The following is a 27,818-nucleotide window of genomic DNA, read 5'->3' as shown; positions in this document are numbered from 1 at the left end:
TGACCATGTCACTAGCCTACAGAGCATAAATTCCAAGGAGTACCGGTAACATGATTTTATCAGAGACATCAAGCATTCATTTTCAAATAATATTTACAACATAATGATAATAAATGCAGAGAATAAAAACAACAAAATGCCATGATTAGATGCAGATAATTTATTCTGCCTACAAAAAATATTTCTCAAAAACTGTAAATATAAAAATAAATGAGAATATGAGAGTTTGTGATCTTCAAAATCAGCATTAGTCATTGTGTTCACCATAATGCAGTTCCAATAATTGAAAGAATGTACGTATTTTCATTTTCAACAAGATGCCTTATGTACAATGTCCATGTCAAGGGCACGCTGTGACTGTGGATATCAGGTTTGCTGGAGGTAGGTGACGGAAAATGAATCAAAGACACAAAGAATGAATGAAATATGTCCTAATATAATTCATGATTTGATTATTAATTCAACAATTACTACCGCTACAGGAAAATAATCAATATGATGTAGTGGTACATGAGTGTGAAACTACAAGCTCAATGGCAGCTTATTTAGACTGAGGATGGAAACCAACAAAAAGAAACAGCTATGAATAGACAATCATGTTTTGAATGAAATACAATGCAGTTAATTGATGAGTTTATGTCATTCATTAGTTTGAGGTATTTTTGTATGTGTGTGTTTTGTATGATTGCTCTTTTGCTAAGCTATAGCATTCTTTGACTTAAGAGACTCTCTGTACAGTAGCAGCCTTTCCGTTGTGTGGGGCGGTAACCTACTCCTTCTGGCCCGCACGATACAAGATGCCATGGGAAATAGACGATCAAATCCCCCGGAGGTAGCCGGGATGGCCAGGAACTTGCGAGAAATGTTCTGGAGCTGCGAGAAATGAGTAGCCTTTTTCCAAAAAGCCAAAATGGATGCATCACCATCAAGCAAGGGTTCTGCGAGGTAGATATCAAGCTCGGACAACTTCATGGCCTTGGCAGCTGGCTGTAAAAAACTGAATATCTTCTTGCGCTTGATGTTACCGTCCTCTGGGTTGGTCCCACCACTGTCCTGGTCATCCACTTCCTGTTTCACTTCTTCCTCTACCTTTATGAAGCACATGTCTGCTTCACCAATCTCAGATGCCACTAGGCTTCGAACTTGAGCTTTTGATGGTGCAGTTAAACCTGCATCTTCACCCTCATGCTTTGCATCATCAAAGGGCTGAAGCTTGATGCGGGGATCCAAAATGGTGGCCAGAATTAGGTCCTTCTGCATTATTAGGTGCTGAAAGTGTGTGTGAAGCCCAGAACGCAGCTCCTTGCAGAAGTGACTGTAGTTGGTCGACCTGGTCTCTAAAGTTTTGTTCAGGCCAATGAGGGATGGAATGATGAGGGAGAAGGTCACCCCCTCTGCCTGGAGCACTTGGATGGCCTCCTCGAAGGGCTCCAGCAGGCCCATGATGTCCAGCACCTGCTCTCGTTTAGCCCTCAGCTGGGGTGGGGAGGTGGACGAGTCCTTGGCCTCGATGCGCGCCTGCCCCAGCACGGACACCACTGTGTTCCAGGCGGTCTCGTGCGTCATCCTCTGGATGGCCGTGAACACAGAGTTCCAGCGGTAGTTGCCGAGGTTGCCCGGTGTGGCGAGCGAGAGGCCACACTCCTTCCCCAGCATCTCGTTCCAGTAAGCACTGCCGCGGAAGAACGCCACCACGTTGTGCACCTGCAGGAGCAGGTTCTCCACGACCCTCGAGTTCCTCAGGGCTTCTTTGATCACCGAGTTCAACTCATTTGCGACGCAGCTCGACTGCGTGCCATATGGGACTTCAAAACAGCTGTTGCTGGAGGGCACGTCATCCAGATAGGCCACCAGTTCCTCTTCATCCGGATCGTTCCTTTGCGGGCAGCACATGATTTTGTAGCTGCAGAACAGATCACCGGTAGCTATGGTGTTCTTCGCCTCGTTTAAAAGGATGTATCCAAGGTTGTCTGGAAAGAGGCCGTAGCTTAGGAGCACAGCTTCCAGCTCCCGAGCCACTGCTGCCGCCAGGTTCTTATGACTCAGGTGTCGGAAAGCCACAAGGGGGCGCTGGATGTTCCAGTCCTCATCAAGAAAATGCAGCTGTGCGGCGATGATTCGGTCAGTGCCCCGGCTGGACCATAGATCCAGAGTCGTATGGATGATGGCACTTTCACTGGTCAAGGCAACGCAGTTCTTCAATTTGCGGATCATCTGCGGTTTGATGACCTTCTCGACGTCGTCGTACAGCTTCAGCCCGACGGAACGCTGCGAGGGTCTGGAGTACTGTGGCGCGATTGCCGTCATGAAGCTCCGGAAGCCAGCGCCTTCCACGAAGCTCAGTGGGAGCATGTCTTTGGCGATCATCCGCAGCATGGCCTCTGTGATGTTCTTCTGCCGGGCTGGCTGCTTGCTGTTGCTTAAGCCAGGCTGACCACAAATGTTTGTGGGACTGCTATTGCCCCTCTTTACAAACAAAACCGGTGCAACGCCTGTTGCCGGTTTGGCTTTGGGCACAGGTTTAGGTTTCTCGATCACTTTGTACTTCACAGGCTCTACATGTACAGGCTCTACATGCACAGTCTGCAATGGTGCAATGGTTGCAGTCTGCAAAATACAAAGTTTTACATATCACATTAACATGAAGGAAAACAGCACTCACGATAATATCACAACAGCAAGAGTGACACATAGGCACTCAAACAATCAATATGGACTAGAATGGAAATGACAATGATGCTAGTGTACGTTTTTACATGGGAGAAAAGATATAGGACACGTCAAGTCATACTGGAGCCAAAAACACATGTTGCTTACAAGTGTAAGTCAATACAGTGCATGTAAATACAAATGGCATTTCAATAAATGTCATCTAAACAGATCTAAAAAAAAATACCTTAATCACTTCCTCCTCTTTGTCAGACGCTGGTTCTGCATCAAGAACAACATCGCAGCGGAAATCAATCTGAACACACCAATAAAGACAATCAGGGATGGGCAGTATTTCTGATACATGTGTTTAAAATACGAATACAAAATACAAAGCATTGTTTTGTAAATTGTATTTGACTGGGATGATAGAAATATTTTGAATCAAAATACATCAGTGTTTTTGTATTTTTAAAATCCTGCAAAATACTTTCTGAGACATAGCGTGATGACATCACACACTGTAAAAAAGAAAAGTCAGGACTGTCCTATTTGTTTACAATTAAATATAATAGTCTATTTTGTAGACTATTCAAATAGTCATTTCAATCGAGAAAACCATGTTATGTAAGTTAAGCTTATATGCTTTGGGAAAAAAAGGAAAAGAGGGTTTTATTAAACCACAACACCTGAAATTAAGCAAACCCATGTTTTTCTTTCAAACACAATGTTATTACATTGAACAGACCTATTTGGCCCCAGAAATTAATTTTAGGGAAAAAAAAAAGAGGTGTTCTCTAACCTCCCCGATCTCAAGAGCTGTAAGTGGCGCGATGTCCTGCCCTTCATAGGCACCCATTTCCACTTTCCGTTTGATTGTAGAATTCCAGTGGTTCTTAATAGCGTTGTCTGTCCTGTCGGCATTAAGAAAGTATCAAACAGGTGGGTCTCAAAAAATGAGAATATCATGAAAAAGTCCCCCCCCCATTTGAATATTTCATAATATTATATTCTAGATTCATTAGATATAAAGTGAAATATTTCAAGCCATTTTTTTAAATGAGAAAAAAACGTTTGACTCGTTTGACTCCCTGATGAAGGCTTGTTTGCCGAAACGCGTCTGAGTTTTTTTTAAAGGTTTAAATGTAACCAAGCCAACAAAATAAAGGCTTTTTAACCTTTGACAATTGAGAGTGCCTTGGAATCCCCTGTTTTTTTCTCATCTACATTTTCCCATCCAAAGAGCAACTCAAATAAACAAATTTGAGTCCAGGAAGCGCTCCTAGACAGACATTTTTCCCCCCATTTTTTTTAAAAATCTTGACGATTATGGCTTACAGCTCATAAAAAAACAAAAATCAGTATCTCAAAATATTAGAATACTGATATTAACCAGTACACTAAGGGTGACCCGTATTCGGGTAAATACAGTGCCCCCCACCTCCCCCATGCATTTTTTTGCACCTTATCATTAACTACCATAGTCATGCTATATACCATTTTAAAGCTGAGAATCTCAAGAATGTAAAGCTTTCCATGAATCAACATATATTTCGTGTGTAAAATATAAGTTTATCCCGATATATAACATATCCAAATACCCCCCTCCACCACCCCCCAAAGTTGCTGCGTATACTTTGTCACTTGTCTGTATGGCCGTACCAATAAGGCCTAGTCCACACGTACCAAACCGATCTTTTTTTCCTCCGTCTTCCCTGGAACCGTATCAAGAATATTTGCGTCCAAACGGATCCATCTCAACACGACTCAACACGTTACTTCATACCCCAGGCCTATAGGTGGCACTGTGTCTTTACAGAAATTCACCAAAACTGGCAAAACTTGCGCTTTAAAAACAGACAGAATAGGCTACGGCGAAATGGCTAGTGCAAGGAAACCAGAATTGTTTGTGTGGACTGATGGTGAACTGTCAACTGTAGCCAACTGTAAAACTAATAAACTTTATTTTACGGTTTGTGAAGGGTGAAGTCCCGTCCTTTATTTGGCAAACGCAGGTAGGCCTACTAATCACCTTTACTTTCTTTGGTTGTAGGATAGTCCGTGATTCACATTCGTTTTGGCTATCACCGCAATTAGGCTACTAAACGCAAGGCTTACCCAAGTTCTAGGCTATTCTGTCGCCACATTTATAATATTGCTATAAAACCTTCGTTAGTAACAGTCAATACTTTTGCCTGCATCAAATCGTGCATTCGTATTCAGTGTGCTACCATCGGCTTAACGTGAGTTCTAAGCGTCTTTGTATGCTTATATCTCATTTCACTCGACTGTGAATGCATGTATATATGTTGTAAGAAATGTAAAATAAATGAATGACACTGGCACTACGCACAAATTAAATGTAGCCTAAACTTACACCGCACTTTCCTAATAACTTAAGTTCTCTCGCGTCACTGACAGTAGCTAGAATGCATAAAAAAACACCGGGAAAAACAGTGTTCAGTCCACCAAGTCATAAGCTATCGGCGCTGCGCAGCATCAGTTGTGATATTTATCTTAACGGAGTGTAATCGTAGGTAATGTCATGTATGAAAACTAGTATTGTTAGGCAATACTATAAGTGCAAGTCCAGGGCAGCTGAGGTGTGGCGATGACATCATCGATACGGAAGCAGGATGTGCGGTTTCGCTGTCTAAACAAACTCAAACGGGCTACGGTTTCAGATTTCTCCACTCTGGGACCAGGTTTCAGAAAAGTGCGGTTTCGGGCAGTGCGTTTACAGGATTCGTTTGGACGCTCGGCCAAGACGAAGCAAAACCTCTGCGTTTAACCTAAAAAGCGTCTCCGTGTGGACAGGCCCCAAGTTAGCCCAGCATGCTTGGTCTTGAAATTTTCCTAAGAATCCATAGATGTGAAATATTTACATTGTTTTATTGCCAAAATATTCGTAGTCGTACACGCCAGCGCAAACAAAACAGATACATAAGGAAAGAAGCGAAGTAAAAACGTATTTTCTGCGGAAATCCGGGTTTGGTTTGACTTCCATTATTGTCGCTGGATTTACGGTACTCTGCGTGTTCACAAGACTTCTGATTCCATCGATACCAATTACATGTCTCTAGGACCAATGAGAGTCGAGATAGATGCCATCAAAGCCAATGAGTCACGTAAGCGATGAATCTGACAACCAGTCTTTGAATGGCCATAGCGCTGCGTCTGAACGAGTCAATGAGATGGGACCTAGATGTCCGTGTAGCCAACGAGGAGAGCTTTCTTTAGACACGTGACACATCGTCACATTCTACTTCCTTGTCGGCTAAACTCAATGCGCAATGCTCATGCATAACCAGTCGCCGAAGCTGTGGTTTAGAAGTTTGTTACTAAACAAGCAAGAGACATGTTTTTGAAGGTTTTTGTTCGTAAAACATGCCAAAGAGACAAAAAAAAGACGACACATGTCGAAGAACCCGAGGACATTGATGATCTGGAGGACATTGATGAAGAAGAAGAAAGCAATTTCTCGGAATGCGACTCCGAGGAGGAGCAGAACTTTTTAGCTGGGAAGGACCCTGGTTTTGAGCTGTGAGTAGACTACTTATATCCATATACAGTTACAGATACAGTTTAGTTTGCTTTTGTAATGTTTATTGCATAGTTTTTCATTTAGCTAAATATGCACCGTGATCGCCTGTGCATGGTATGCGCTAGTGCATAGTTTTTCATTTAGCATTTAACATAATGTGCCGTGTGTGTGTAAGTGTGAGAGAGAGTGTGAGTGATTTGTTTTTCTCCTGTAACAGTACATGGGTTCTGTTTTTTGTCCTAAACAATTTTGTTCAGTTATTATTTAGGCAGTTCTAGTGTGTGCATAAACATTTCTGTGGATCTTCAGTGTGCATAGGGGAGGGTGACACCCTTATAGTACCCTAGATAGTGTGACCTGGGGGAGGTGTGAACAGTGTTCTGGTACCTGGGGGGGAGGGGAGTTAGGTGAGAATGCTGTGTGTGTGTGTGTAAAAGAGAGTGCAGGGGGAGGTCTGACCTGAGTATACACATTTATATAATTTGAATAAGTTGTTGGGAAGGGTTTTCATATACTTTAGTGAGTCTGAGTCTAACTTCCACCTGTACAATTGTTTCAGTGACAGCGATGAAGACTGGGCCCCGCCAAGCAAAAAAACAAGAGCTGAGGATCCTGTGTCTGAGGAAGAGGAGCCGGTGGCCGAGACCAGTGGCACAAGAAGAGGAAAGGGTGCTGCAAGAAGCAGGGGGAGAGGCAGAGGGAGCTAGGCCAAAACAGGGGAAGAGGGTGCTCCCGCAGCAGACAGGAGAGTAGAGACGCAGAACCATGGCTTAGGACGGACATCCAGGACACCATACCACCACAGCCCACGTTTCGCCCTATGAGGACTCCTGGCCCCCAGCGTATCTCTGCACAGTACACAATATTAGAACTATTTCAGTTGTTCATAACACGTTCCATTTTGTTGACCGTGGTTGCCAACACAAATAAATTTGTATTGCATTGAATGTGAATCATTTGATGTTTCGTTTGCCAGGGTATTGTTATTTTTGGAATTTTTGCACTGCATTTCATTTTTTACCTTTGTTTCATTTTATAATACAAATGTTCACTGCATTACCTTGTTTGTCCTTTTTTCATGGAAATCTCAAAGGTGTAGGAGCAAAAGTAAGAGTTTCAGGTCAGATAATGCTTCTCTGGACTCATGGCACAGCCACTGCAAAGCACTCCAGGTGCAAGCAACATGACACAGAGTGTAACCTTTCATTTGACACCAAGATCATGGTTCTACATAAAGGGGTTCTTGTATAGGAAGAGTTTTTTTTTTGTCAGTATGTGTTTTGGGTAACCAAAGGTCCTTTTGGAGTCTCCAAAGCAAAACGCATGTGTATGCCCACACAAATATGGGTCCCACACAGTCATACTTCATCCTATAGGGATCTACTTTGAGATACAGATTCACAAGACCTGGTAGTGGGCCTCAGTGGTGTTTTCAAGACAATACAAGTGACCAAGAGGGCAGAATGTGGTCATTTCTAGAGATGTACATAACCGCCTATAAGAAAAACTATCATTCTACCCTTTGCCCCTCTCTGATAGTTCATCACACAGTCAATCTATTGGTACCAAAAAATTCTACAAGGCCTTAGCTTTTCAAAATAGGGGGGTACAAGCCCTTAGCTTTTCAAAATAGGGGGGTAAATGCTATGGGTTAAAAATTAAGAATTAAGCACAGCTAATTTAAACCACTTTGGTACTTATGCCCATGTCCAGCACTTATAGATTAAAAGTAACTGAGATTTTATTTTTTCAGAGAAATGTTGCATCTCAGGTACCTTCCAGGAAGAAGTTTTGCAATCTCAGCCCAGCGGTTACCAAGCGCGCGGTGGGCTCTGTAGATGGTCAGGTCTTCCTCTAAGGTCCAGGATGTCTTCTTCACACCGGGGTCGAGGTGATTGTGCCACCGCTCACGACACTGCTTGCCATGTCTACCTTTAAGGTGCCTGGCAATCACTGTCCACTTCTTACTTCCATACATCTCAACCAATTTCACCAACTGGTAGGAAACCAACAGCCAGAATGTTAGTTAATGTACTTCACTCACTATCTACACGTATTTAGACTCTTTGAAAACTAAAGGCAAAGCAATATTACTCATAACTTAAGTTTACTTTAAATCACCTATTATGAATCAATTTGGATAAAGCATCTGCTACATATGTTAATGTACAGTAATGTCAAGTTATACAGTGTTCCACAATGGTGTGTCAATTATTTCCAACCAGATCTAGCTGGATCTTATAACAAGCATTAGACAGAACAGAATGAAATGTGCAGGGAAACATTTTATGTCATACTGCACTCTAGTTGAAGAACATCCCATAACATCTATTAAATTTGCAGCATTCATGCACTCAAATTATGCTGACCATTTCATCCTCAGTTTTCGTCCAGCCTCCTTTGATCAGTTCAGGGTCAAGCACTCTCCTGAACCGGTGGTGACAATGGAATTCTGTGCGTCCCTGGTAAAAAAAAAGGAAGACAAAGAAAGGAAATATTTTGATTTAATCTCAAAGGTCCAACTTCAACTGCTAGAAAGGCAGTGACTACATTTCCATGCACGCCATATTCCGGTTTTAATCAGAATAATGACAATATTCCAATTGTGCACAAGTCATGTAAACACCTTATTCCAGCTGCCATAACCAAATTAAGGTCATATTCTAAATAAACTGGAATAACAGGTCTAGCATATGCCTCGTGAAATGGAATTAAATGGAATATTGTGTCATGTAAACACATTAGTCAGAAAATGCCCTTTTCAGAATATTAAATTGTCTGTGCATGTTTGTGCAAGGAATTTTGGTAGCTTGGTTTGATGCCCTGACACTTGGCAAACATAGCAAAAAGTGTGGCAAAAAGTTTGTACTTCTAGAGTGAAAATTAGGTAAATGTATGTATTAAAACCTAAAAGTTTATATGTCAGCATGGGTGAAAGTATTGTAATGCTCAAAGACGCAGGTCTTACGCACTGCTGACAGATGCAGGTCTTACGCACTGCTGACAGATGAAGAATCTGTGAAAAGCCCTCAAAGCAGCCTATTATAAGGATAAATTGCAAAACAATAGCAGCTCTAATCGGGCCAAATTCACCTATTTTGTGGTCATGAATGAAATTCATGGACAGAGACAATTGAGACATCATGACTATACTACTTCGCTGCTTTATTCAACATATGCTGATATACATGTAAACGGGAATATTCCGTTTCTGCTACACATGGAAACATCTTATTCTGAATATTGCCATAACCAGAATATGGTCCTTAGTCGGAATATGGATTGCATGGAAACGTAGTCACTGACTATGAGGAAAGAACAGATCAAAATGAATGTCGCCTTGCTTGTAATGCGCTCATACTCACAGGTAAAAAGCTGGCAATGGTCTTCCAGTCTTCTTGGCCAAAGTTCTGAACCAACATTTTCAGGGTTTCATCCTGATGTGATTTTTTAAGAAAACAATACGAAAATAACATGATCACATAACTAGAGCAGACATGAGCTTATTTTTTCTGCTTAACCTGAGTGTATTTCAAACACTAATTTGTGGTGACAAAGAGAAGCATTAAACAATCTTGGACTACTGTGGATTCAAGTTAGTATACAGACCTCTTCCCGTGACCATCTCACATTCACTTTGAGACCATCCCTCTGTTCAGCCAAATCAGAGTCTGTGTCAGGCTGGGAGATTTCCTGATGCGAGATTTCCTGAACCGTGGTGTCCTTAACTGAGATGTTCTGAACCGTGGAATCCTGAACCATGGAGTCCTGAACCATGGTGTCCTGAACCGTGGTGTCCTTAACTGAGATGTTCTGAACCGTGGAATCCTGAACCATGGAGTCCTGAACCGTGGAGTCCTGAAACGTGGAGTCCTGAACCATGGTGTCCTGAACCGTGGTGTCCTGAACCGTGGAGTCCTGAACCGTGGAGTCCTGAACTGGGATTTCCTGGTCCTCTTCTTTCACACTGAAAAGCAATTACACAGGCAGGACATAAACAAATTAATTCTTCAAATCCTTTATAGCCAGTGTGCATGTGGAACTATACTCATTCCAGCGTAATAATCAAGGAACACCATGGACGCAGCAGCACAATGCAATCATGCAGCACCTGAAAATAGTCCCCGTAGGCTAACTTCCAGAAACAAGGTTGAGCTGCAGCAGACAAATTGGTTAGTGACTGGATTATTACGCCTGAATTAGAGTATAGTTCCATGTTAAATCAGCCTAGAAAATCGCCATGTTTAATTTTCCATTAGTCTTATTACATGTTCTAACTTGAGAAGAGACAAGTTTTAAGTAGGAAAATTACCAGAAATCTTTTATTCACTTTTAGTCACTTTTATTCGTGATGCTAGCAGGCGAGATGCTAATGGTCTAATCCGATTCAATGATCTATGCTACCCTGGAGCTAAAAGTGGTATCGCCAGACTCAGAGAACAGCTGGATGAACTTGAGAAAGGTAAAAATCAATTGTTTAACTCAAGGGGAGGTGGAAAATGAGTGTAATTCCCCAAATGGTGGAATATCCCTTTAAGTATATAGACTACAAAACAGATTTAAGCCACACTTAGATAGGCATGCCACAATATTATCAGTACAACATTGTTATCGGCAGATAACTTAAAAATTGTATTCTCAATTGCCTGGGCTTTTAGCTCAATGGCCAAACTATTAGGGTTATTTTTCATGAGTGAATATCTAGTGTGCATTTATGGTAGAACAGTGTTTCCCATACATTGACTTATTTGTGGCGGCCCACCACAATATCAACTTTGACCAGCACACAATGATTTTCCAGGTTGACCTAAATTGTGCTTAAATCTGGTTAGCATCATAACCACACTGTGCTAATTGTTAAAAACTGTTGTATTCAAGTTAATTCTGCAAACCAACCACCACAAATGGAATTCAATTCTGTGGGAAACACTGTAGAATGAAAGGAAATGTGCCTTTATCTGCAGCAAATAAGTCATCACAATAACAGTAAATGGTTAGTTATTGCAGTGGTTCTCAAACTGGGGGTCACCAAAAATATTGGAGGGGTCGCAAAATTATTTGTCTGGATTAAAGACATTTTTGTAAAGGTTTTTAGTCAAAGGCTGCCATTGACATAATGCCTTTATTGACATAGCCTACCTATGAGAGAAGACATTTTCTGTCTCTGCTTCCAATGACCATCTCACAAAATTTCGAAACCAGAAATGTTGAGAGAAGGGGGTTGCGAGACTTGGCCCATGTTTTTTTTTTTTGGGGGGGGGGGGGTGTCGCCAGACAAAAAGTTTAAGAACCACCGAGTTATTGTACAGGAAAAACCCTTAAAGTAACACCATGGACTAATTGAAATGTATGCCCCTTGGTGTTAATATCCAATGCATTTTAGCACTAAGAGTTTGTCAAAAACCAATTAAATGGGTCATGATAATACCCCTACCAGTTTTACATAGACTATGATTACATTTCAGTCTCACAATTGTGATCATGGGGTAAGATGCAATGCAAATCAAACCAGCTAAAGGCTAACTGAAAAAAAGAAAAAAAAAAACATGCCAATCTCTAGGTATGGTGAAGGGTATGTGATTATGTGGGGCTATTTTAATTCCAATGGCCAAGGGAACTTTATCAGGATGTATAGTATCCTGGATCCATGAAATAACTGGCCTTTAAAAATAGAAAAATCTGCCTGCATCTATGGGAATTTGACATATGGGTGTATGAGCACCAGTATTTTAAGGAAGAACATTTATTTATTTACAATACATTATTCATTCACAAAGAAAGTTGGTGTCCTTAAAGGTTGGATTTTTTCCTCATTTTTTAAAATTACAGCATTAAGATCAATTTCCAAAATATATTTTTTTCCTCTTTTTAGTCAACTTTAGCATGTGTATGTACAGGGTATGTAAACTTACAGTATAAGCACAACTGTATATTAGCACACCTTCTATTGCAATCAAATGATGCAAGTTTAAAGCCTTTCTTTTACGGTAAAAGTCCAGCATTGTGTTGCTTTAAAGGAAATTAAAATGTGTGTAGCCTACGTATTGGTATTGGGAATCGGCCAAAAAAATCAATACTTTTGTGTAGGGTGATAGGATAGCCTAGCCTATGGCATATGACTGAATAGTAAACAAAAATTATCACATGGGAACTCCTCCCCCATTTAGAAATGTCCGTTAAGGTAAACCTAAACCTCTTGGAAAGCGTGTATGGTCTTTGTGGTCTTCGAAAGCTGAATATGCGAAATGTTAATTAGGCCTATTAGAATTATGGACATAGAAGCTATTAAGCGTTTCCTTAGTGTGCTGAAACTGGCTTGGTTACATCAGAGCCTGTCTGCCCTCTGGTTACATTCTAGCCAGACAGTGCTTCCCTGCACGCGACAATCTAACTTAAGAATACAATGAAACGGCTACCGTGCAAGGAAGTGCAAAATAAACTATCTAATATACAGTACTGTCCACGTGTAACTTGAATCGCAGAGGACCTCGGCTCCAAAGTCAATCGTGGTCGGTTCTGAAGGTCCGTTTGTTACTCACACAACAGTCAGCATTAACTGTTTGATAACACTGACCTGCACAGCAGCATCCGAACAACGGCCCAGGCGGGTGAAACATGTTGACTAGATTTCCGTTTGTAAATAACGTATGCTTCGAAATTCACCAACGTACACACGCCCATGGTATGCTTTCAGAATCATGCATTCCTAAATCTAATTTAGAGCAGCAGCACATTTCGTCACGAAGTAGGCTAAAGTATGAGCGAACTTTCATATTAGTCCAGAGGCTGTAGCCTGCTTACCCGTTCAACTCGGACATTTCCTCGGTATTCCTTCCAGGAGTATTTCTCCAATAGCCTGCCCTAAACAGTAACTTAAATACTTCCGTGGAGTCACAGAAGCTACTGGGTGTTCATTTGGCCTTACTATTTCACGCCTTTAATTGTCTTTAGCAGATGCACAGCACACACATGGAAGGGAATGTCTGCTACATCGTCTTCAGTTGGCTACCAAATGATAAACACTAGCCTACTGAATCAGCCCATAGATTACCGCGCAATGAATGTCTGTTGAGAGTAACAGGGTGTCGCTGAATGTGACCAGTAAAAAGGGATAGGCTATTCAGGGTGTGGTTTAAACTTCGACGAATGTAATAGCGACATATAACTTTCCATATACCTTTTAACCGCAATCGACTCGCGTGTACGTTTTTAATATCATACACAGTATAGTAATATTAGTCTTGTTACATTAATCCAATTTAACTGTTCTTTGGTAGCACTGCTAGCTGCTACAACAGTCAACTGCTAGCAAATGTTGTAGCCTTGTTTCATGTAACCATAGCGTGTAACAAAAACAATGTTCCATACAACTAAAACTAACTAGGCTATAAGTAAGGCCACTCGTTTGGGAGGTAAACGAATAACAACCATAATCAGACATGTTCTGTAGTCTACCTTTGGGGCCTTCAGCCTACTGGTTTAGCTGAGGGAAAATAAACCAGCACTACATTCCATTCCTTATTTTGCTTGTCGATAGTTATAACGTAAAGGCATCAGGCTGAATGTTGTCGCTTAGTGATCACTTGGTTTTCATACGTTTGCAAATGCAATGGTTAGTCTGACAACATTTGACTCAGGCTGGCTACATTCGGTAAACGGATAGCTTAGTAGCTATTATGTAGCCTAACGAAAATCTGTTAGCCTGCAAAGTTTCAGCTAAGTTGTAAGCTACCAACTTGTAGGCCTCCTGGTAGCTTATCTAGTCCAGTGTTTCTCAAAGTGTGGTCCGAGGGACCACTAGTGTTCCGCAAGCAGACGTGGTAAAATATAATATAGATGAGTTGTTTGCAATATTGAACCAACTTGTATGTAAATTCAAACAGTTCTGCAACATGCCTATGTATGCTACGTCAGTTTAAATCATATGAATCCTCTGACACAATAAGCAAGGTGAGGCCTATTGTGTAATATACTGTTGAAGTACGTCTACTCTTCTTTTTTTTTTTAGCTAGGTGGTCCGTGAGGTTTTTTTTCATTGGTTAAGTGGTCCTTGGTCTGAAAAAGTTTGAGAAACACTGATCTAGTCAACAGTGTTACTACTAGCAAGGACATAATGATTATGGACAGATTTCCATAACCTTCAGGGACAATTGGAAAGTCTGATTTTGGAAACAGAAACATGGCCTTATTAAAGACTGCTGAAAGTATGAAATGTGAAGGATGTATGTGGTGTTATTGAAAAGACTTCCTAGGGAAAAGTATAACAAATAAAAAGCTTGGGGGAAAGACAGTTCATTATGTAACCTATTGCTGTCTCATGTTGTGAGTTGAAACATTTATTTAAAACAAACAAACAAATACTCGCCCTTCCTAAAACTTAGGCTAGCCTATCATAAAGAGCAAAACAACACATTAACCGAGGTGTTCGGGCCTGTGGGACCAGTGTGGTAAAAGAAAATTATCCTATTTGTTATTTCTTTTATAATTTAAGATTTAATGACTGCACGGTACAACCCCCCTACACATAACTATTACATAGAGTGTGGTGTCCAGGTCTACTGGACCCGAATAATAATTGTGCTATGTACCTAACTGTTCTCCTAACTGGGCCTGCTGTGTGTGTGGTTCTGTGTGTGTGTGTCTGTATGTGTGCGTGTCTGAGTGTAGGTGTCTGTGTGCAGGAATGTTGTCTTTCTGCACATGCTATTCCCACACAAAGTTACAACATTGTTACATTTCAAGCACTTACACCTGTTCTGATTAAGTTCTAAGAAATAAGCATCAATAATGATCAAACATCTTGTTTCTATTTGTTTTACCTTGTTCAGAATTTAATTGCCTCATTTTCTCACAAAAAAACAAAAAGCATATGATCATAAATGTGATCTCACAGGGGTAAATAGCAAATATGAACCATAAGTGATGTCTATATCTTTGGTAATTGAGCTAACATAAACATCTGTTAAGTAATTTTACATAAATTGTTATGCCTGTATTGATTTAAAAGCCTAATAATGTGGTGGGTCCACCAGACCCGGGAACATTGGCTGAGTAACAAAAATATTAACACCTTACAAGGGTTAAGTGGATATCTACACAGAGCATAGGCATTTTTGACTATGTCAAAACAGTTGTTTCTTTACATTCTGTTAGCATTTCTTGGTAATTTTAAAATGTATAAGACAAACAAACTCTGCATAACACCTTTAAGAAGCATACACTAGCACTCATTAGCTTTAGCCTCCTTGCTCCCAGTGTAATGGGCCATTCACACCAGGAACAATAACTATAAAGATAATTGCTACCAACATTAAGAATGACAGATAATGACAGCAGATAATGACATTTCCCCCCTATTTTAATGGTTGATTTGAAGATTAAAGGTGTTTTTTAACCACTGTGCCGGGGCACACTAGTGTGCCGTGAGAGATCAATTTTTAGTGACAGGATGTTCACACAGGATGTTAGTGTGCCGTGGGACATTTTAAGTGTCAAAAGTGTGCCGTGGCACAAAAAAGGTTGAAAAACACTGCTCTAAGCGATGCTGGGTAACATCACTTCTGTTGACTTTCAAACAAAACAGAGAGCTAGCTCGCTACTTCCTCCCCCTCCCTTCCGTGCTGCTCCCATGCAATTGAAACTCTCCTAAACGCGCATCTCGTCTGTGATTTGCTGGAACAGTTTGTTATGTTTTTTTGGGCTAGGTTTGCCCAGGTTGTTTTTGTTGCTGTTTTTGGAGCCTGCGGTGTCCACAGAGATCGTGTTTTTTTACAGTGTATTCAGGACACAGACAGCTAGCGATTGGTTAGGTGATGTTTGCAGTAAGTGACATAAAATGTTTTAGCCTAAAAAACGAGTGGCATCGCTTAGAGTACCTTTAACAAACTCTGTGTCTACATGATATTATGTATTGTACTGCTGCCACACAATTAATTGATTTATAAATGGCATGAGTAAGTTGGTGTTCAGGTTTTTAGAAAGAGCTCAGTGAGTGTATGTATGACATGACACAGACCTTGCCATCTTCGCTGTTGTATCTTGGGTGCAACGAGAAAAAACTGATGGAACAAAATCTGGACTATCACAATCCATGGATGGTTCTCCTGGTAACAGAAAGAGAAAATATTAGTTTGGTTAATAGTTTAACCAACATCAGTTTGATATTACTCAACACTGAACCAATTTCGATCGCTTTTATCCCTATTAAAAAGCAGGAGCTATTAAACAAATCAAAAAATAAAGCGGGTTGACAAAATGGTTTGAATTAGTTATTTAAGGTGTGTGCATTGGTCAACTAAAGAATGTGTGCAGACTGTAAAGAGAAAATGTTAGAGAAATTATAGAGAAAATGTTGTCCAATTTCAGCTCGATACCTCATTTTGTTGCTGAGATATGCCTTTCCATCGCTACCTAGAAAACTGCAACAAATGCCAGTAGTTTGTGTGTTGGCCTACCATTTTGTTAAATATCCCCCTCCTCTCTCAAAACCCTATTTTTTTGTGCACACTGAGGTAGTATCATGTGTAGATGTCTAATCTCACATTAGAATTACTATCTTGCCCACCATTGATGTCCTTTTCATTCAAACAAACCTGGAGTTTTGCATTTTTGTTCAAGTGATTTTTAATGCATCACACATAACATAAATAACTTAAATAGCATTTTTCCTGAAAAACACCAATTTTATTGCCCTCTTCAGAGAACAGCAACCCCAATTTTATTGCCCTCTTCAGAGAACAGCAACCCCAATTTTTATTTTTATTGCAATAGTATGCCACATTGTAGCTAACTTTAAAGTGTTGGATCCCACTTTTCTCTTTTTTTCAACATAATTTTCTAAAAATCAACTGAAGAAGGCAAAATGGTCATTTTGGTTTCAACTCTGACCGTTATGGAAGGACAACATTTTTTTATTTTGTGGCAATCATACGTAACCCTACAGTATGTATATTGTGTATCTTTTTTGCTTGATCATCCACCTAGTTTAAAATTCTAAAGTAACACAATCCTTTCAATCGTACTCTCGTCATCTGTCACTCTAAATCAAATGTGAAATTCCATGACTTTTCCCTGACAACAAAGCCTATATAATGCAGACATGTGGACTCGAGTCACATGACTTGGACTCGAGTCAGACTCGAGTCATGATTTTAATGACTTCAGACTTGACTTGATAAAATTCGGCATGACTTGCGACTCGACTTGGACTTGAATACTATTCACTCGAGACTTGACTCGGACTTTGCCTCTTTGACTTGTGATGACTTGACATGTCTCGAGTCAAAAACTACATTTCCTGATCGTGGACCAGTCACCCCAGAGATGCTTTCCCTCCGCGACTAAAAAAAAAAAAAAAATAGCGGAGACAAGCGGCCAGTCCAGAGCACAGTTCAGTGCTGCCGCTACCCCCACATGCGTTACGCACTGTGTGTAGGGCACCAAGAGACAGAGAAACGACCAACATTTAGCCAATAACTAGTAGCTTTACTGCAAACTGATTTGCACTCTTGTTAGAGAACGTTTACAATGTCAAAATGCACCAACAGCATGTTACATAAAGATGATACTTTTCGAGTCCTCTCCATTAAGATCCAACTTGAACTTATGCTAGCCTACTGCATTTAATTGAGAACCCCATCTAAGCACGCACGAGAGGGAGAGAAAACGAGTGACAGCTGGCTTGTCATTGTTGATGGTGATTGATATTTCTTTTAAATATAAGAAACGTATAAAAGGAAATCATGAAGGCAACAAATATGAGATTAGGGGAAATTGCGGATTTATCCGGTTCTCACTACTGTTATAAACTATAAGATCCAGGTCACTATGACATAGGCTGCACTCACTGTGATTTGGAAAGTGGACAAGAATATGAAGAGTTGTCTTTGCCTTTGTGTAATGGAACTGGTGAGTCTTGAAGTATTCAATAATTTGTTTACATGAAGCACATTGATATGCCGATTGAAACGCATTCCACTCAGCTAGCTAGGTGGCTACTGGCTACCAGGCTCATAATTCACATTTAATTGCAAACAGAAAATGTCAAGCAAGCATCATGTCATACATGCATCTATTTCCAAAGGAATGAAAGCTGTTTGTGCCAACTTAATATCATGCTTATCATTGTTAATATTGTCTTATACATGTGGCACAAACAATGTTTGAGTTTGTGGACTAGCCATAGGAATGGAGCTGGTAAAAAAAAGATAATTATGAGAATGTGTGGACAGTGGCACACAATGGGCTTAAAGTGACAGTGCACCATTTACAAATGAGATAAACAGCATCAAATGTGTAGTATTTCTTAAGAAATGAATACTTTAAAACAAAATTACTGTGTCATTATTATCATTTAAATAATATAAAAGTGTTGACCTTGGCTTCCCTTATGAGTCGCCACTGGCAGACAGCCTAATAAATAGTTTGCAGGCAAATCTGTGGCCTAGCGCAGTGAAATGCCATCAGTCAAATTATTACTCATACTTACAATGGGCTCCGCAATTTGGAAAAACAATATATATATTTGTCATGTAGCTATCCGTTTTGTACAGATTACTCAGGTATGCACATGTGTATATTGTATGCGCATGCATATATCGTAAAAGATTTCAAGACAGAAACATTGAACATATTTTAATCTGTATTTATAAAAAAAAAATCTGTGGATTAGATGGAAGTGTTAAAATTATGATCGATAGTCTAATAATGCCATTATTAAGTGAAGAGTACCTGATGACTTGTTCAGGACTTGAAAAAGATTGGGACTTGGACGAGCAGTCACGTTGCGTTCAAATATAATTTACTTTTTTAGAGCGGGAGATGAATAAACGAGCATTGAATAAACAAAGTTGGCCTACTCAAGCAGGCAATAAAGATAATAACCAGATAAACACCAATTTTTAGTGGAAATATATTTATATTAATATATTTTGGTAGGCTAAGTAAATTTTAAGCTGCTACAACAAAATTCCCTGATATCCCATGACTTTGCACCAAAAATGATAAAATTTCCTGACTTTCTATCTCTGGAATAGACTTTCCAAAATTCCATGACCCGTGGGAACCCTGATCTATTAGGTCCCCAAATTGGTGGAAAACCAGTTGGGGTTGAAGCCAGGTTCCAGCCCCCCATTTCACCATGTAGAGATGGACTAGTAGAGACCATGGTGGATCACTGGTTTGGGTGGATACAAAAAAAAAAAATCAGAATTAAGATTAGTGGACAATTTAGTTGGCCAGTCTTTGATCTACTGAATATGATCTATCTACTGTATTATAATCATTTGTCAAATCAAATGTCAAGGAGCACAGTTATTACCGATTTTGATGAATGTCACACATTATTATAGGCTATAATAGCCGAACATTCACATACGCCGTATTTTTTCCATAGGAGTAGGCTATGCATGTCACAGGTGAAAAAATCTAACAATCATACTGGCCTATCCTAAAATAGGCTACTGTGGCGAGCTTGCATAGCTTCACATCATGAAATCTAAAAAGTAAATCTCTGACTAGCCTACCTAAAGCCGTTTAAAATTAAGAAACTGTTCTATGTATTTTAAGTCCCTCTCCCATTCCACATGTGGAATGAGCATGTATTAAGTGAGTGATGTGATTTGTTCCTAATTGGAGTGGTAGCACTAATGCTAGTTGCTAACGATCCCTGGTCTCCTGTCATGCTACCTATTATAAAATGGGTGCTGCAAATTCTTGAGTTGCTTGTTGGTATCCAACCATCTCGCTTGACAGCAACAATCCAAGCATTGCGCTGATGTTTTTCTTTTGGAAAACGGTACACCTTAATTTGAGGTAGTAAATTTGTTCCTGGTCTAAGGGAACATCCAACCACAGAACAACACGGTCCTCGTTTTAGTGTTGACATTTTCGTTAAACACTTTGATGCATTGCCGTTAAAATGTATTTAACGGAAGCGGAAACCTTCTAGGAACAGCCACTGATCTATAGACCCTTTCAACAATAAAAACAAAAACAATGCTTGAACGTTCTATTTGGGCCCCAATCTACTTCCTCTACATTAACCTTTAACCCTTAAAGGAGTACCGTCACACCGGTGTGACGGGAATGTTGGGAAATGAACGTTCTAAAGAATATCTGGGTTCATTGAATTCAACATAGAATTTTAGAACCTTCAATTGTTGCGGAACTTAGAACGTTCAAAAACCTACACCTTTAAGGGTTAAAGGAGTACCGTCACACCGGTGTGACGGGAATGTTGAGAAATGAACGTTCTAAAGAATATCTGGGTTCATTGAATTCAACATAGAATTTTAGAACCTTCAATTGTTGCGGAACTTAGAACGTTCAAAAACCTACACCTTTAAGGGTTAAGACAAAGATTCTATAGTTAACTAAGATGAATCATAAGACGATTCATCAATGGAATGAAATGGCACTAGTTCCGGACTCCTAAATAGGCGTGTCAAAACATAAACTTTTCTCTGAATAAGCAATAATAACATATACATATAATTTTGTATACTATTTTACAGTCATTGTTTGTGTGTGATGCCAATGAAACACTCTTTCGGACACGGAATGAATAATTTCATTTTGCCCCGTTAACCGAGCTAGCTAGCTAGCTAGCTAACGTTAGCATAGTAAACGGAAAGTGAATGGGAATGTTCGCTAGCTAGCTAGCAGCTAAGAACTTTGGTTAAACTTATATATTGTTGCAAACAAACCTGAAATAACATATGTTCAGCAACTTTGTGGTAGTCTACTAGTTCTAGCAAAAAATATGTTAGGTTAGTTTATCAACCATCTCTGAGTCTAGAGCCTCTGAGAACAGGTGGCTGTGCACCAGAGCTTTGAGGAGACAGTGACAGATCACGAACAAAGCTATTTTTATCTTTATTTGTTTCGTTGGAAAATACAATTTCAATGTCGAAATGTTAGGGAGACATGTGGCTTCTAGAAAATGAATTCAAAACTTACATCGCTGAATGTAGGGCTAAGGGATTGGTCATATTCCGTGAAAATGTTCATTTCTCCCATAGGAATACATAGACACTGGACCTCCCGCTAGACTCCTAAATGGGCGTGACTGCTTCGAACCCCACGTCACAACGTGCCAGAATTTACCCTCTTATGAATCGTCTCGCTTTATCAACGAATGTTAAAAAGGAAGTCTTGTGGGGCCAACTATGATGCTGATAATGGAACTCTCTTGAAATGGTCTATAGATCAGTGGGAACAGCTGACGTCAATCTGGATATTCCATAGACTGTATACATAGAACTGGACAGTGTGCCGTCTGTTAAGAGTGATGCGAGCGCTAGTCCAGAGCCCCCTGGTGGCTGGTTGCAGTACAATGCGTAACTCCGCCCATCTCCATGTATTTCAATGGGCAAGTAGCCAACTTTCCGTGTCACTTTTCTCACCTAAAACTATTTTTGCATCTACAACTTTTTATTCGAAAAAATAGTTTTCAAGATGCTTCAATACACACTATTTTTCTTTTCTCGCTGAAATTATTTGTTTAATGTTATTTTAACAAATATAAAAAGGGCGTGTTTACATCTATGATTGACAGCTGGCTGGCAGCAGACTCGACGCTTTGTCGCTACCTTATTTTAAGGACACCTGATATCGACACCTAATCTAACCTAAATAAGTGTTGCTGTTATTATCATTAGGCTATATCTTATCACGGTCTGATTAAATACATATTGATAGTCATACATTGTGTGATTGTTTGTAAGAGACATCGTTGTTAGTTGTGACAGATTCTTAGTGAAAAAATATATGTGCTGTTCTTTCGTAGATGCTAAGTACATTAGCTTATAGCATGCTAAATCATGCTAGCATTAGCCAGTTGAGAGGTAAAGTAAAAGGGCTCTGCTATATTGATCCGAAGTAACGTTAGCCATAGTCACGATAATTTACAGTCCTACTTGTTTCAAATGGTTTAATGTGACCAGTGATTGCCGCCACCACCGTTGCAACTTCATTTGAATGCACTTAAGTCACTGGGAGAAGGCGATGTTAAGTTTCATTAACGTTAACTCTTGCTTAGTTTTGCACGAATGGCAATAAACGTCACCTAGCCTGCTAGGTCGACAACCTCGGTATGACCATTTATTAATAAGCCAGACAAATAACGTTACTTGTTTTTTAGTGAACACATATTGGACCATAGCTTAACGTGAGGAAGGATTCAAAGTTACAAATGGACAATTTGCTTAGTATGCTCATAACAGCGGTATCTGAAAATGCTGAGTTAAGGTATTGTTGTTACCTGCGATTGCACTACTGGAGAAGCATTTTGCATTGGTATGATTTGATCAGGTCTTGCCAGTGATGTGTAAATCCTCCCGTAGACGTACCCCATTTCAATACGTCTAAATTGAGTTTGAGATTAAACTGTGACAACTCATCATAGGCTCTCTCAATATGTCTGTAATCGTATGACTCTACCACAGGGTTGCTAGCCAGAGAGGGTGCTCCATTATAAATCAAAAATGTAATATTGCAGCCTTCATGTCAGCTGTAAAAATATGAGAACATGGACCTACTACATCAGGATACTTTGTAGACATTTTACACATAATCAGGAAGCTACTTTGCTGTTCAGTGAGTCATGTGTTTAAAGTGGTACTACATTTAAAGAAACATATTTTTATTTTTTGCTTCAAGTGCATAAGAAAATACCACATTATGATGGCTAGGTTACACTTTTGTCCAAAGCCATATACAAATACAAAACAATATAATACTTAAATGTAACAGGGATCAATCAATAGCCTAATTAAATATAAACAATGAAAATGAGGGGGGGGGGGGGGGCAATAATAAATAACAATGCCCATTCAATCAATAATATAACAATAACATGGTAACACTACATTAAGGAGAATATCAATATAAAAAACAATGTCAACAGCCTAATGAAAATAACACAGTACTATACAAACCATAACACTTAAGAAGCGCTTAATGAACTAAGTGCATGTTGAACAGATATGCCTTTAGACCCCTCTTAAAAGACCAAAAACTATCACAGGAATGAAGAGCACTGGGCAACTCATTCCACCAACATGGAACCACTGCGGGAAAGAGTCTTGAATTTGACCTAGCGTTTAAGACTGGTCGACATAACAGACACTCAGCAGAAGACTGCAGTGGGCGGTTGGGGATGTACATCTTGATCGTTGAATCAAAATAACAAGAAGCAGATCCAGTCAGTGTTCTATAGGCCAAAGTGTGAGATTTAAATGTAATTCTGGCTACTATAGGGAGCCAACGGAGAGTAACTAGGAGAGGGGTTACATGTGTCCTCTTAGGCTGATTGAAGACCAGGCGTGCTGCGGCATTCTGAATGATACTTCAAACAAAATAAATAAAAACATTCAAAATTGATTTAGTATCAACCAATAATTATTCTGATATTAATGTTCTTCTAACTTCTACATCTGTGTGTAAGCTACTGTTAAATACCAAGGCAGTTAAATGCAGTGGTATAGTCTATGTGATACACAGGACTACACAGTAAACCCACTTAAAAAGGATCACCATCTCAGTATACCCATTTAAAATAGGCAAGGATTGCTCACAGTATACCCACCACTACAGCTAACTAGACTACACCACTGGTTAAATGGCACATTGCAATTTACAATTTGTGTGAGTTCAGGGGCATACAGAAAGTTGAAGTTTGGGTGGCATCAATAAAGAAAATAGAAACAAAGTGATGTGTACAGCCTCAAGTATGAATGATGTCAAGATAAAGGGGTGGTTCAGGATTTTGGACATAGGACCTCATTTCCAAGTAAGCAAGTGTGATATTTATCAGTGGAGACCGTTTTCAACACGTTTCATCCAGTCCTTCTAATTGCAGAGTTCGCAGGTGCTAGGCTAGCGCAAGTCAACGGTATGTGCTAGCCTGCCACTAAAGACAGTCTTACCCACTCCAAAGTACACCCGAGGCAAATAAATTATAACGCCAGACTATCGATGTAAATGTCTGTATTGACAGTGTTATTTCTAACGTTATTCTATCCTTGCATTATTCTATCCTTCGCATTACATTTTGAGGGACTAGTTTCTTAGCAGCGGTGGAATTATACTTGCTCCGGTTAGTAGTACTGCGCCGAAAAGTAAACAGTAAAGCGCACTCCAATGGGGATACCTAGTAGTAGCCTTGGTAATATCAGTCCGCCGCTGAGTTGCAAAATGACTACTAACAACTTTAGGGACCAAAGTATAACTATTGCAACGCGATGCAAGGGTAGTTGTATTTCTTACACTATTCTATCAACAGACATTTACATCGATTGTCTGGAATTTGCCTCAGGTGTACTTTGGAGTGGGTAAGACTGTCTTTAGTGGCAGGCTAGCACATACCGTTGACTTGCGCTAGCCTAGCACCTGCGAACTCTGCAATTAGAAGGACTGGATGAAACGTGCTGAAAACGGTCTCCACTGATAAATATCACACTTGCTTACTTGGAAATAAGGTCTTATGTCCAAAATCCTGAACCACCCCTTTAACAGAAGGTTCAGAGCAGCGGCAGACCTATCTTGGTGCCACGCAAGTTATTGAAAGTCATGTGTTTCGTAGTGGTGCTGTGCCATGTCCCATGTATAAGGGGCTTCAGGTTGATCCAGTGACAGTGGGTGGTGTCAGGGAACTTGGAGAAAGGGGGAGGACATGCCACCTCAGACCACCCCAGCCAAACCACTTCACGTAGGCATTCCCTTGCAGACTAATGGAGACCTCCTTGCCGCCACCTCCAGTACATTCAGCCATCACCCATACCTTATCTGCAAAAAGGAAAGTTACAATAAAGTTAGTCAGACAATTTTACAATATTACAAAGCATATAATGAGGCACTCAACAACACTAGTAATACCAATTAATTAAATATATGTGTGCAATAAATGTCACTGCCTACCTAATGTTAACTACACGTTTAAACATGCGATGTTAATATTAAATTCCATATTTAAATATGTGAATCATCAACTTGCGTCAGCTTGAAAAATAACGTTATCAGTATGACTGATCATGGACGTTAGATGACAAATTGACGTGTTACTTTCACCAATTTGTGTTTAATGCAGGCGTTTCATTTATCGATCATTCACTTATGCGGTCTACAACTACCGACCTACCGCCACAGGTGTAGCTCTAACGGAGGTGTCTTTGTCGTTAGCGTTAGAAAAAAATGCAACGTTGGTAAACTGGCTAGTAGGCTAGTTACATTAATATGACAAGTTGATGAGGTCCATGCTTCATATAACGTTAACTTACGTTGCTTTATCACATCATAAACTGTACTGACTGTAATCTCCATGTACAGTCAATAGTTACTCCATGTTGAGATGGCACACATTCAGATTGAGATATTTGAAAACAGCAAAAACTAATAAAACCGACTAAACATGCATCGACTCTTACGGGAGCTGTTTGCTAATCTTCACCTCAATGACCAACTTAGCCTACCGTTTACAGTAACGGTAATGTAGCTGCTAACGTTAGCATGTAATTCGCTGTCCGTATTTCTGTTGTTAGCTGATTAGTATTCACCATACTAATTTCTCACAGTCTGTAATCAACATAATAAGCTCTCTTAGACGTATTTAAGAACAACAATAGACAAAAAAAACTTTTCAGTTGATACACAAAACTTACCAGACAAGAACAAACCGAAGACTGTTGTTTGTGCTGTTTAGCTAACTCACAGCCGCTAAATTCATTCAGCCAGCTAGCCTTCGGCGCCGAGTCGACCTCATTATCGACCTGTGTTGTGGAAAGGAGAAGGGGGCGGGTTTCACTCGACAAGGGGCGTGTTTAACTCACTGAGTGGGCGTACCTGACCGCGACTCCTCTTCACTGCGCATGCTTCAACTTCTGCTGCGCAGCCGCACTGTCACTCCCCGATGTGAGTCACGCATGCTCAGATTGATAGGTTTTACGGCATAACGCCAAGGGATCCGACTGAAATCCATAAAATAATTAACCTTTCTGTTTCAAAAACGTTTTAGCTATCTAAGATTGTTTGATTGCTAACGTTAGCAAACGCCATTCAAGTGACAAACTTTGTTGTGCTTGATTGCTTACTTACTTGCCAGCAGTGAACAAACTTCGTTATAGGTCAATTTTTATTGATATTACAGAAGTCTCTCGCTAGCAGGCTACTTCAGCCTCTAATCTAGAACTGACATTAGAGATTATGCCGTGAAAATGTGATGCCTTACGCTAAATAATACATTACTGCTGTGTAGGCTAATGTCATTCTGTGGCTAACAGCACTGGTAGTAGCAAAGTGACGCATGCGCGACTCACATCCGGTAGCGACTCACATCGCAGCACTTCAAATTGATTGCAAATTTTCCAAGATGGCGTCGCCTCGGCGGCTTCAATTCCATAGAACACTGCTGAATGCAACCACACTGTCCAGTTCTATATATACAGTCTATGGGATATTCCAGTGCCCGTTTACGCAGTAGGAGAGCCGGATCACTCCCCCTGCATTGTACCTGCAATCTGTTGCAGTTCCGCTAGGGGCGATCACGAATAAGTGCAAAAACAATGGTGGTCTATGGAGCTAGACGGCTAAATTTGTCTTTTACTGTCTATGCCTGAGATAGGCTATCTGGGAAATTCCTTGAAAGTGTCTTCCAGAGTTTTTTTATACAGTCTATGTTCAAGAGACGGTTGATATAGTAATTAAATAACATTTGGGTCTACTCTATAGCTAGGCTACAAAAAACATTAGGTTCCTCAGAATTCAACGGTGCACCTCGCTTTACCTCGACACATCGGTTGAGAACACAGCAAACGAAACATACCAGACAGGAAGTGGGCGCTACAGAGACTCTGGCCGCCTTTAGGACCATTTGGGCCCCAATCAGCCCTTTTAATGGCCTGGATCCATAACCTCCTTCTGTTCTTGGCAAAGGGATGTGAACCCCCCGGAATATTGAACATTTTCCACCCATCGCTTTGGCGGTTGGTGCAGTTTACTGCACAACAACTTCGTGTCATCTCCGCTAGAATGCTGCCCTCTGGTGCTGTTTTCCGCCCCTAAATTGCGTGCGCGTCTCTATGATGACGTTGAACATGCTATAATCAGACTGAAACCTTCACGTACATGCCATCTTGTATTTTGTAGCCTATATGATAAGTTCGTATCTGCACTTTCCAGCAATGCATTGACTGGACCTTATATTCAACACCTAGTTGTGTCATTGTATGGTCTAGGTATTTTTTTTACTTAAAACCCAGGCATGGTCTTTTCCCCCAAATGACAGCATTGTGTATTTTTGCAGGCCGTTGCATTTAGTTTCTTAAGCAGTTGAGCTGTCAGTTGAGGTGTCCACGACTTGGCAACCTTGACAGGGACATAGTGTCTATTTATTTATTTGCAAATATACTGTATTTTTACTTATACAGCCATATCTACTGCCCTTCATTCTATTCTTACTGTCCTGTTTTTATTCTTATACTCTTTTTTTTTATTCTTATATGTTAAGTGTGTTTTACTTTGAGAGCAAAGATTAACCGGAGTCAAATTGTTTGTTTTACGCAAACCTGGCCAATAAAGCTGATTCTGAGCGTGAAAACATTAAGATACAAACTCATCAGCACTTCACCCA

General features: G+C 40.2%; 1 protein-coding gene across 5 annotated transcripts; it reads right to left on the bottom strand.

The window, feature by feature from the left end:
* Positions 1 to 159: 159 nt before the first annotated feature.
* Positions 160 to 27,232, bottom strand: mybl2a (v-myb avian myeloblastosis viral oncogene homolog-like 2a). Of its 5 annotated transcripts, none has more exons than XM_042098709.1 (9): positions 27,012 to 27,232; positions 16,209 to 16,296; positions 9,803 to 10,160; positions 9,559 to 9,630; positions 8,563 to 8,655; positions 7,969 to 8,189; positions 3,452 to 3,563; positions 2,897 to 2,965; positions 160 to 2,607 (listed from the first exon to the last, which is right to left on the bottom strand). In XM_042098709.1, the coding sequence occupies exons 1-9, from the start codon at positions 27,205 to 27,207 to the stop codon at positions 697 to 699; spliced, it is 3,120 nt and encodes a 1,039-aa protein (XP_041954643.1). In that variant the 5' UTR covers positions 27,208 to 27,232; the 3' UTR covers positions 160 to 696. The 5 variants fall into 5 exon arrangements, with proteins under 5 accessions (XP_041954643.1, XP_041954644.1, XP_041954647.1 ...); XM_042098710.1 differs by lacking the exon at positions 27,012 to 27,232 and adding an exon at positions 22,455 to 22,487; XM_042098713.1 differs by lacking the exons at positions 16,209 to 16,296; positions 27,012 to 27,232 and adding an exon at positions 13,649 to 13,739.
* Between the last annotated feature and the right edge of the window lie 586 nt (positions 27,233 to 27,818).

Source organism: Alosa sapidissima, chromosome 7 (genome assembly GCF_018492685.1).
Source record: "Alosa sapidissima isolate fAloSap1 chromosome 7, fAloSap1.pri, whole genome shotgun sequence".
Lineage (NCBI taxonomy): Eukaryota > Metazoa > Chordata > Actinopteri > Clupeiformes > Clupeidae > Alosa > Alosa sapidissima.
Note: the sequence above shows the minus strand (reverse complement) of the source record. Positions and strands in the feature narration are given on the sequence as shown.

Excerpts from the sequence above, each read along its gene's own strand:
- mybl2a (XM_042098709.1), bottom strand. The coding sequence starts at position 27,207 with ATGACACGAAGTTGTTGTGCAGTAAACTGCACCAACCGCCAAAGCGAT. Across the intron at positions 9,631-9,802 it reads TGAGATGGTCACGGGAAGAG|GATGAAACCCTGAAAATGTT; the intron begins GTCTGTATACTA and ends AAATCACATCAG. Across the intron at positions 3,564-7,968 it reads GCAAAACTTCTTCCTGGAAG|GACAGACAACGCTATTAAGA; the intron begins GTACCTGAGATG and ends TAATGCCGACAG.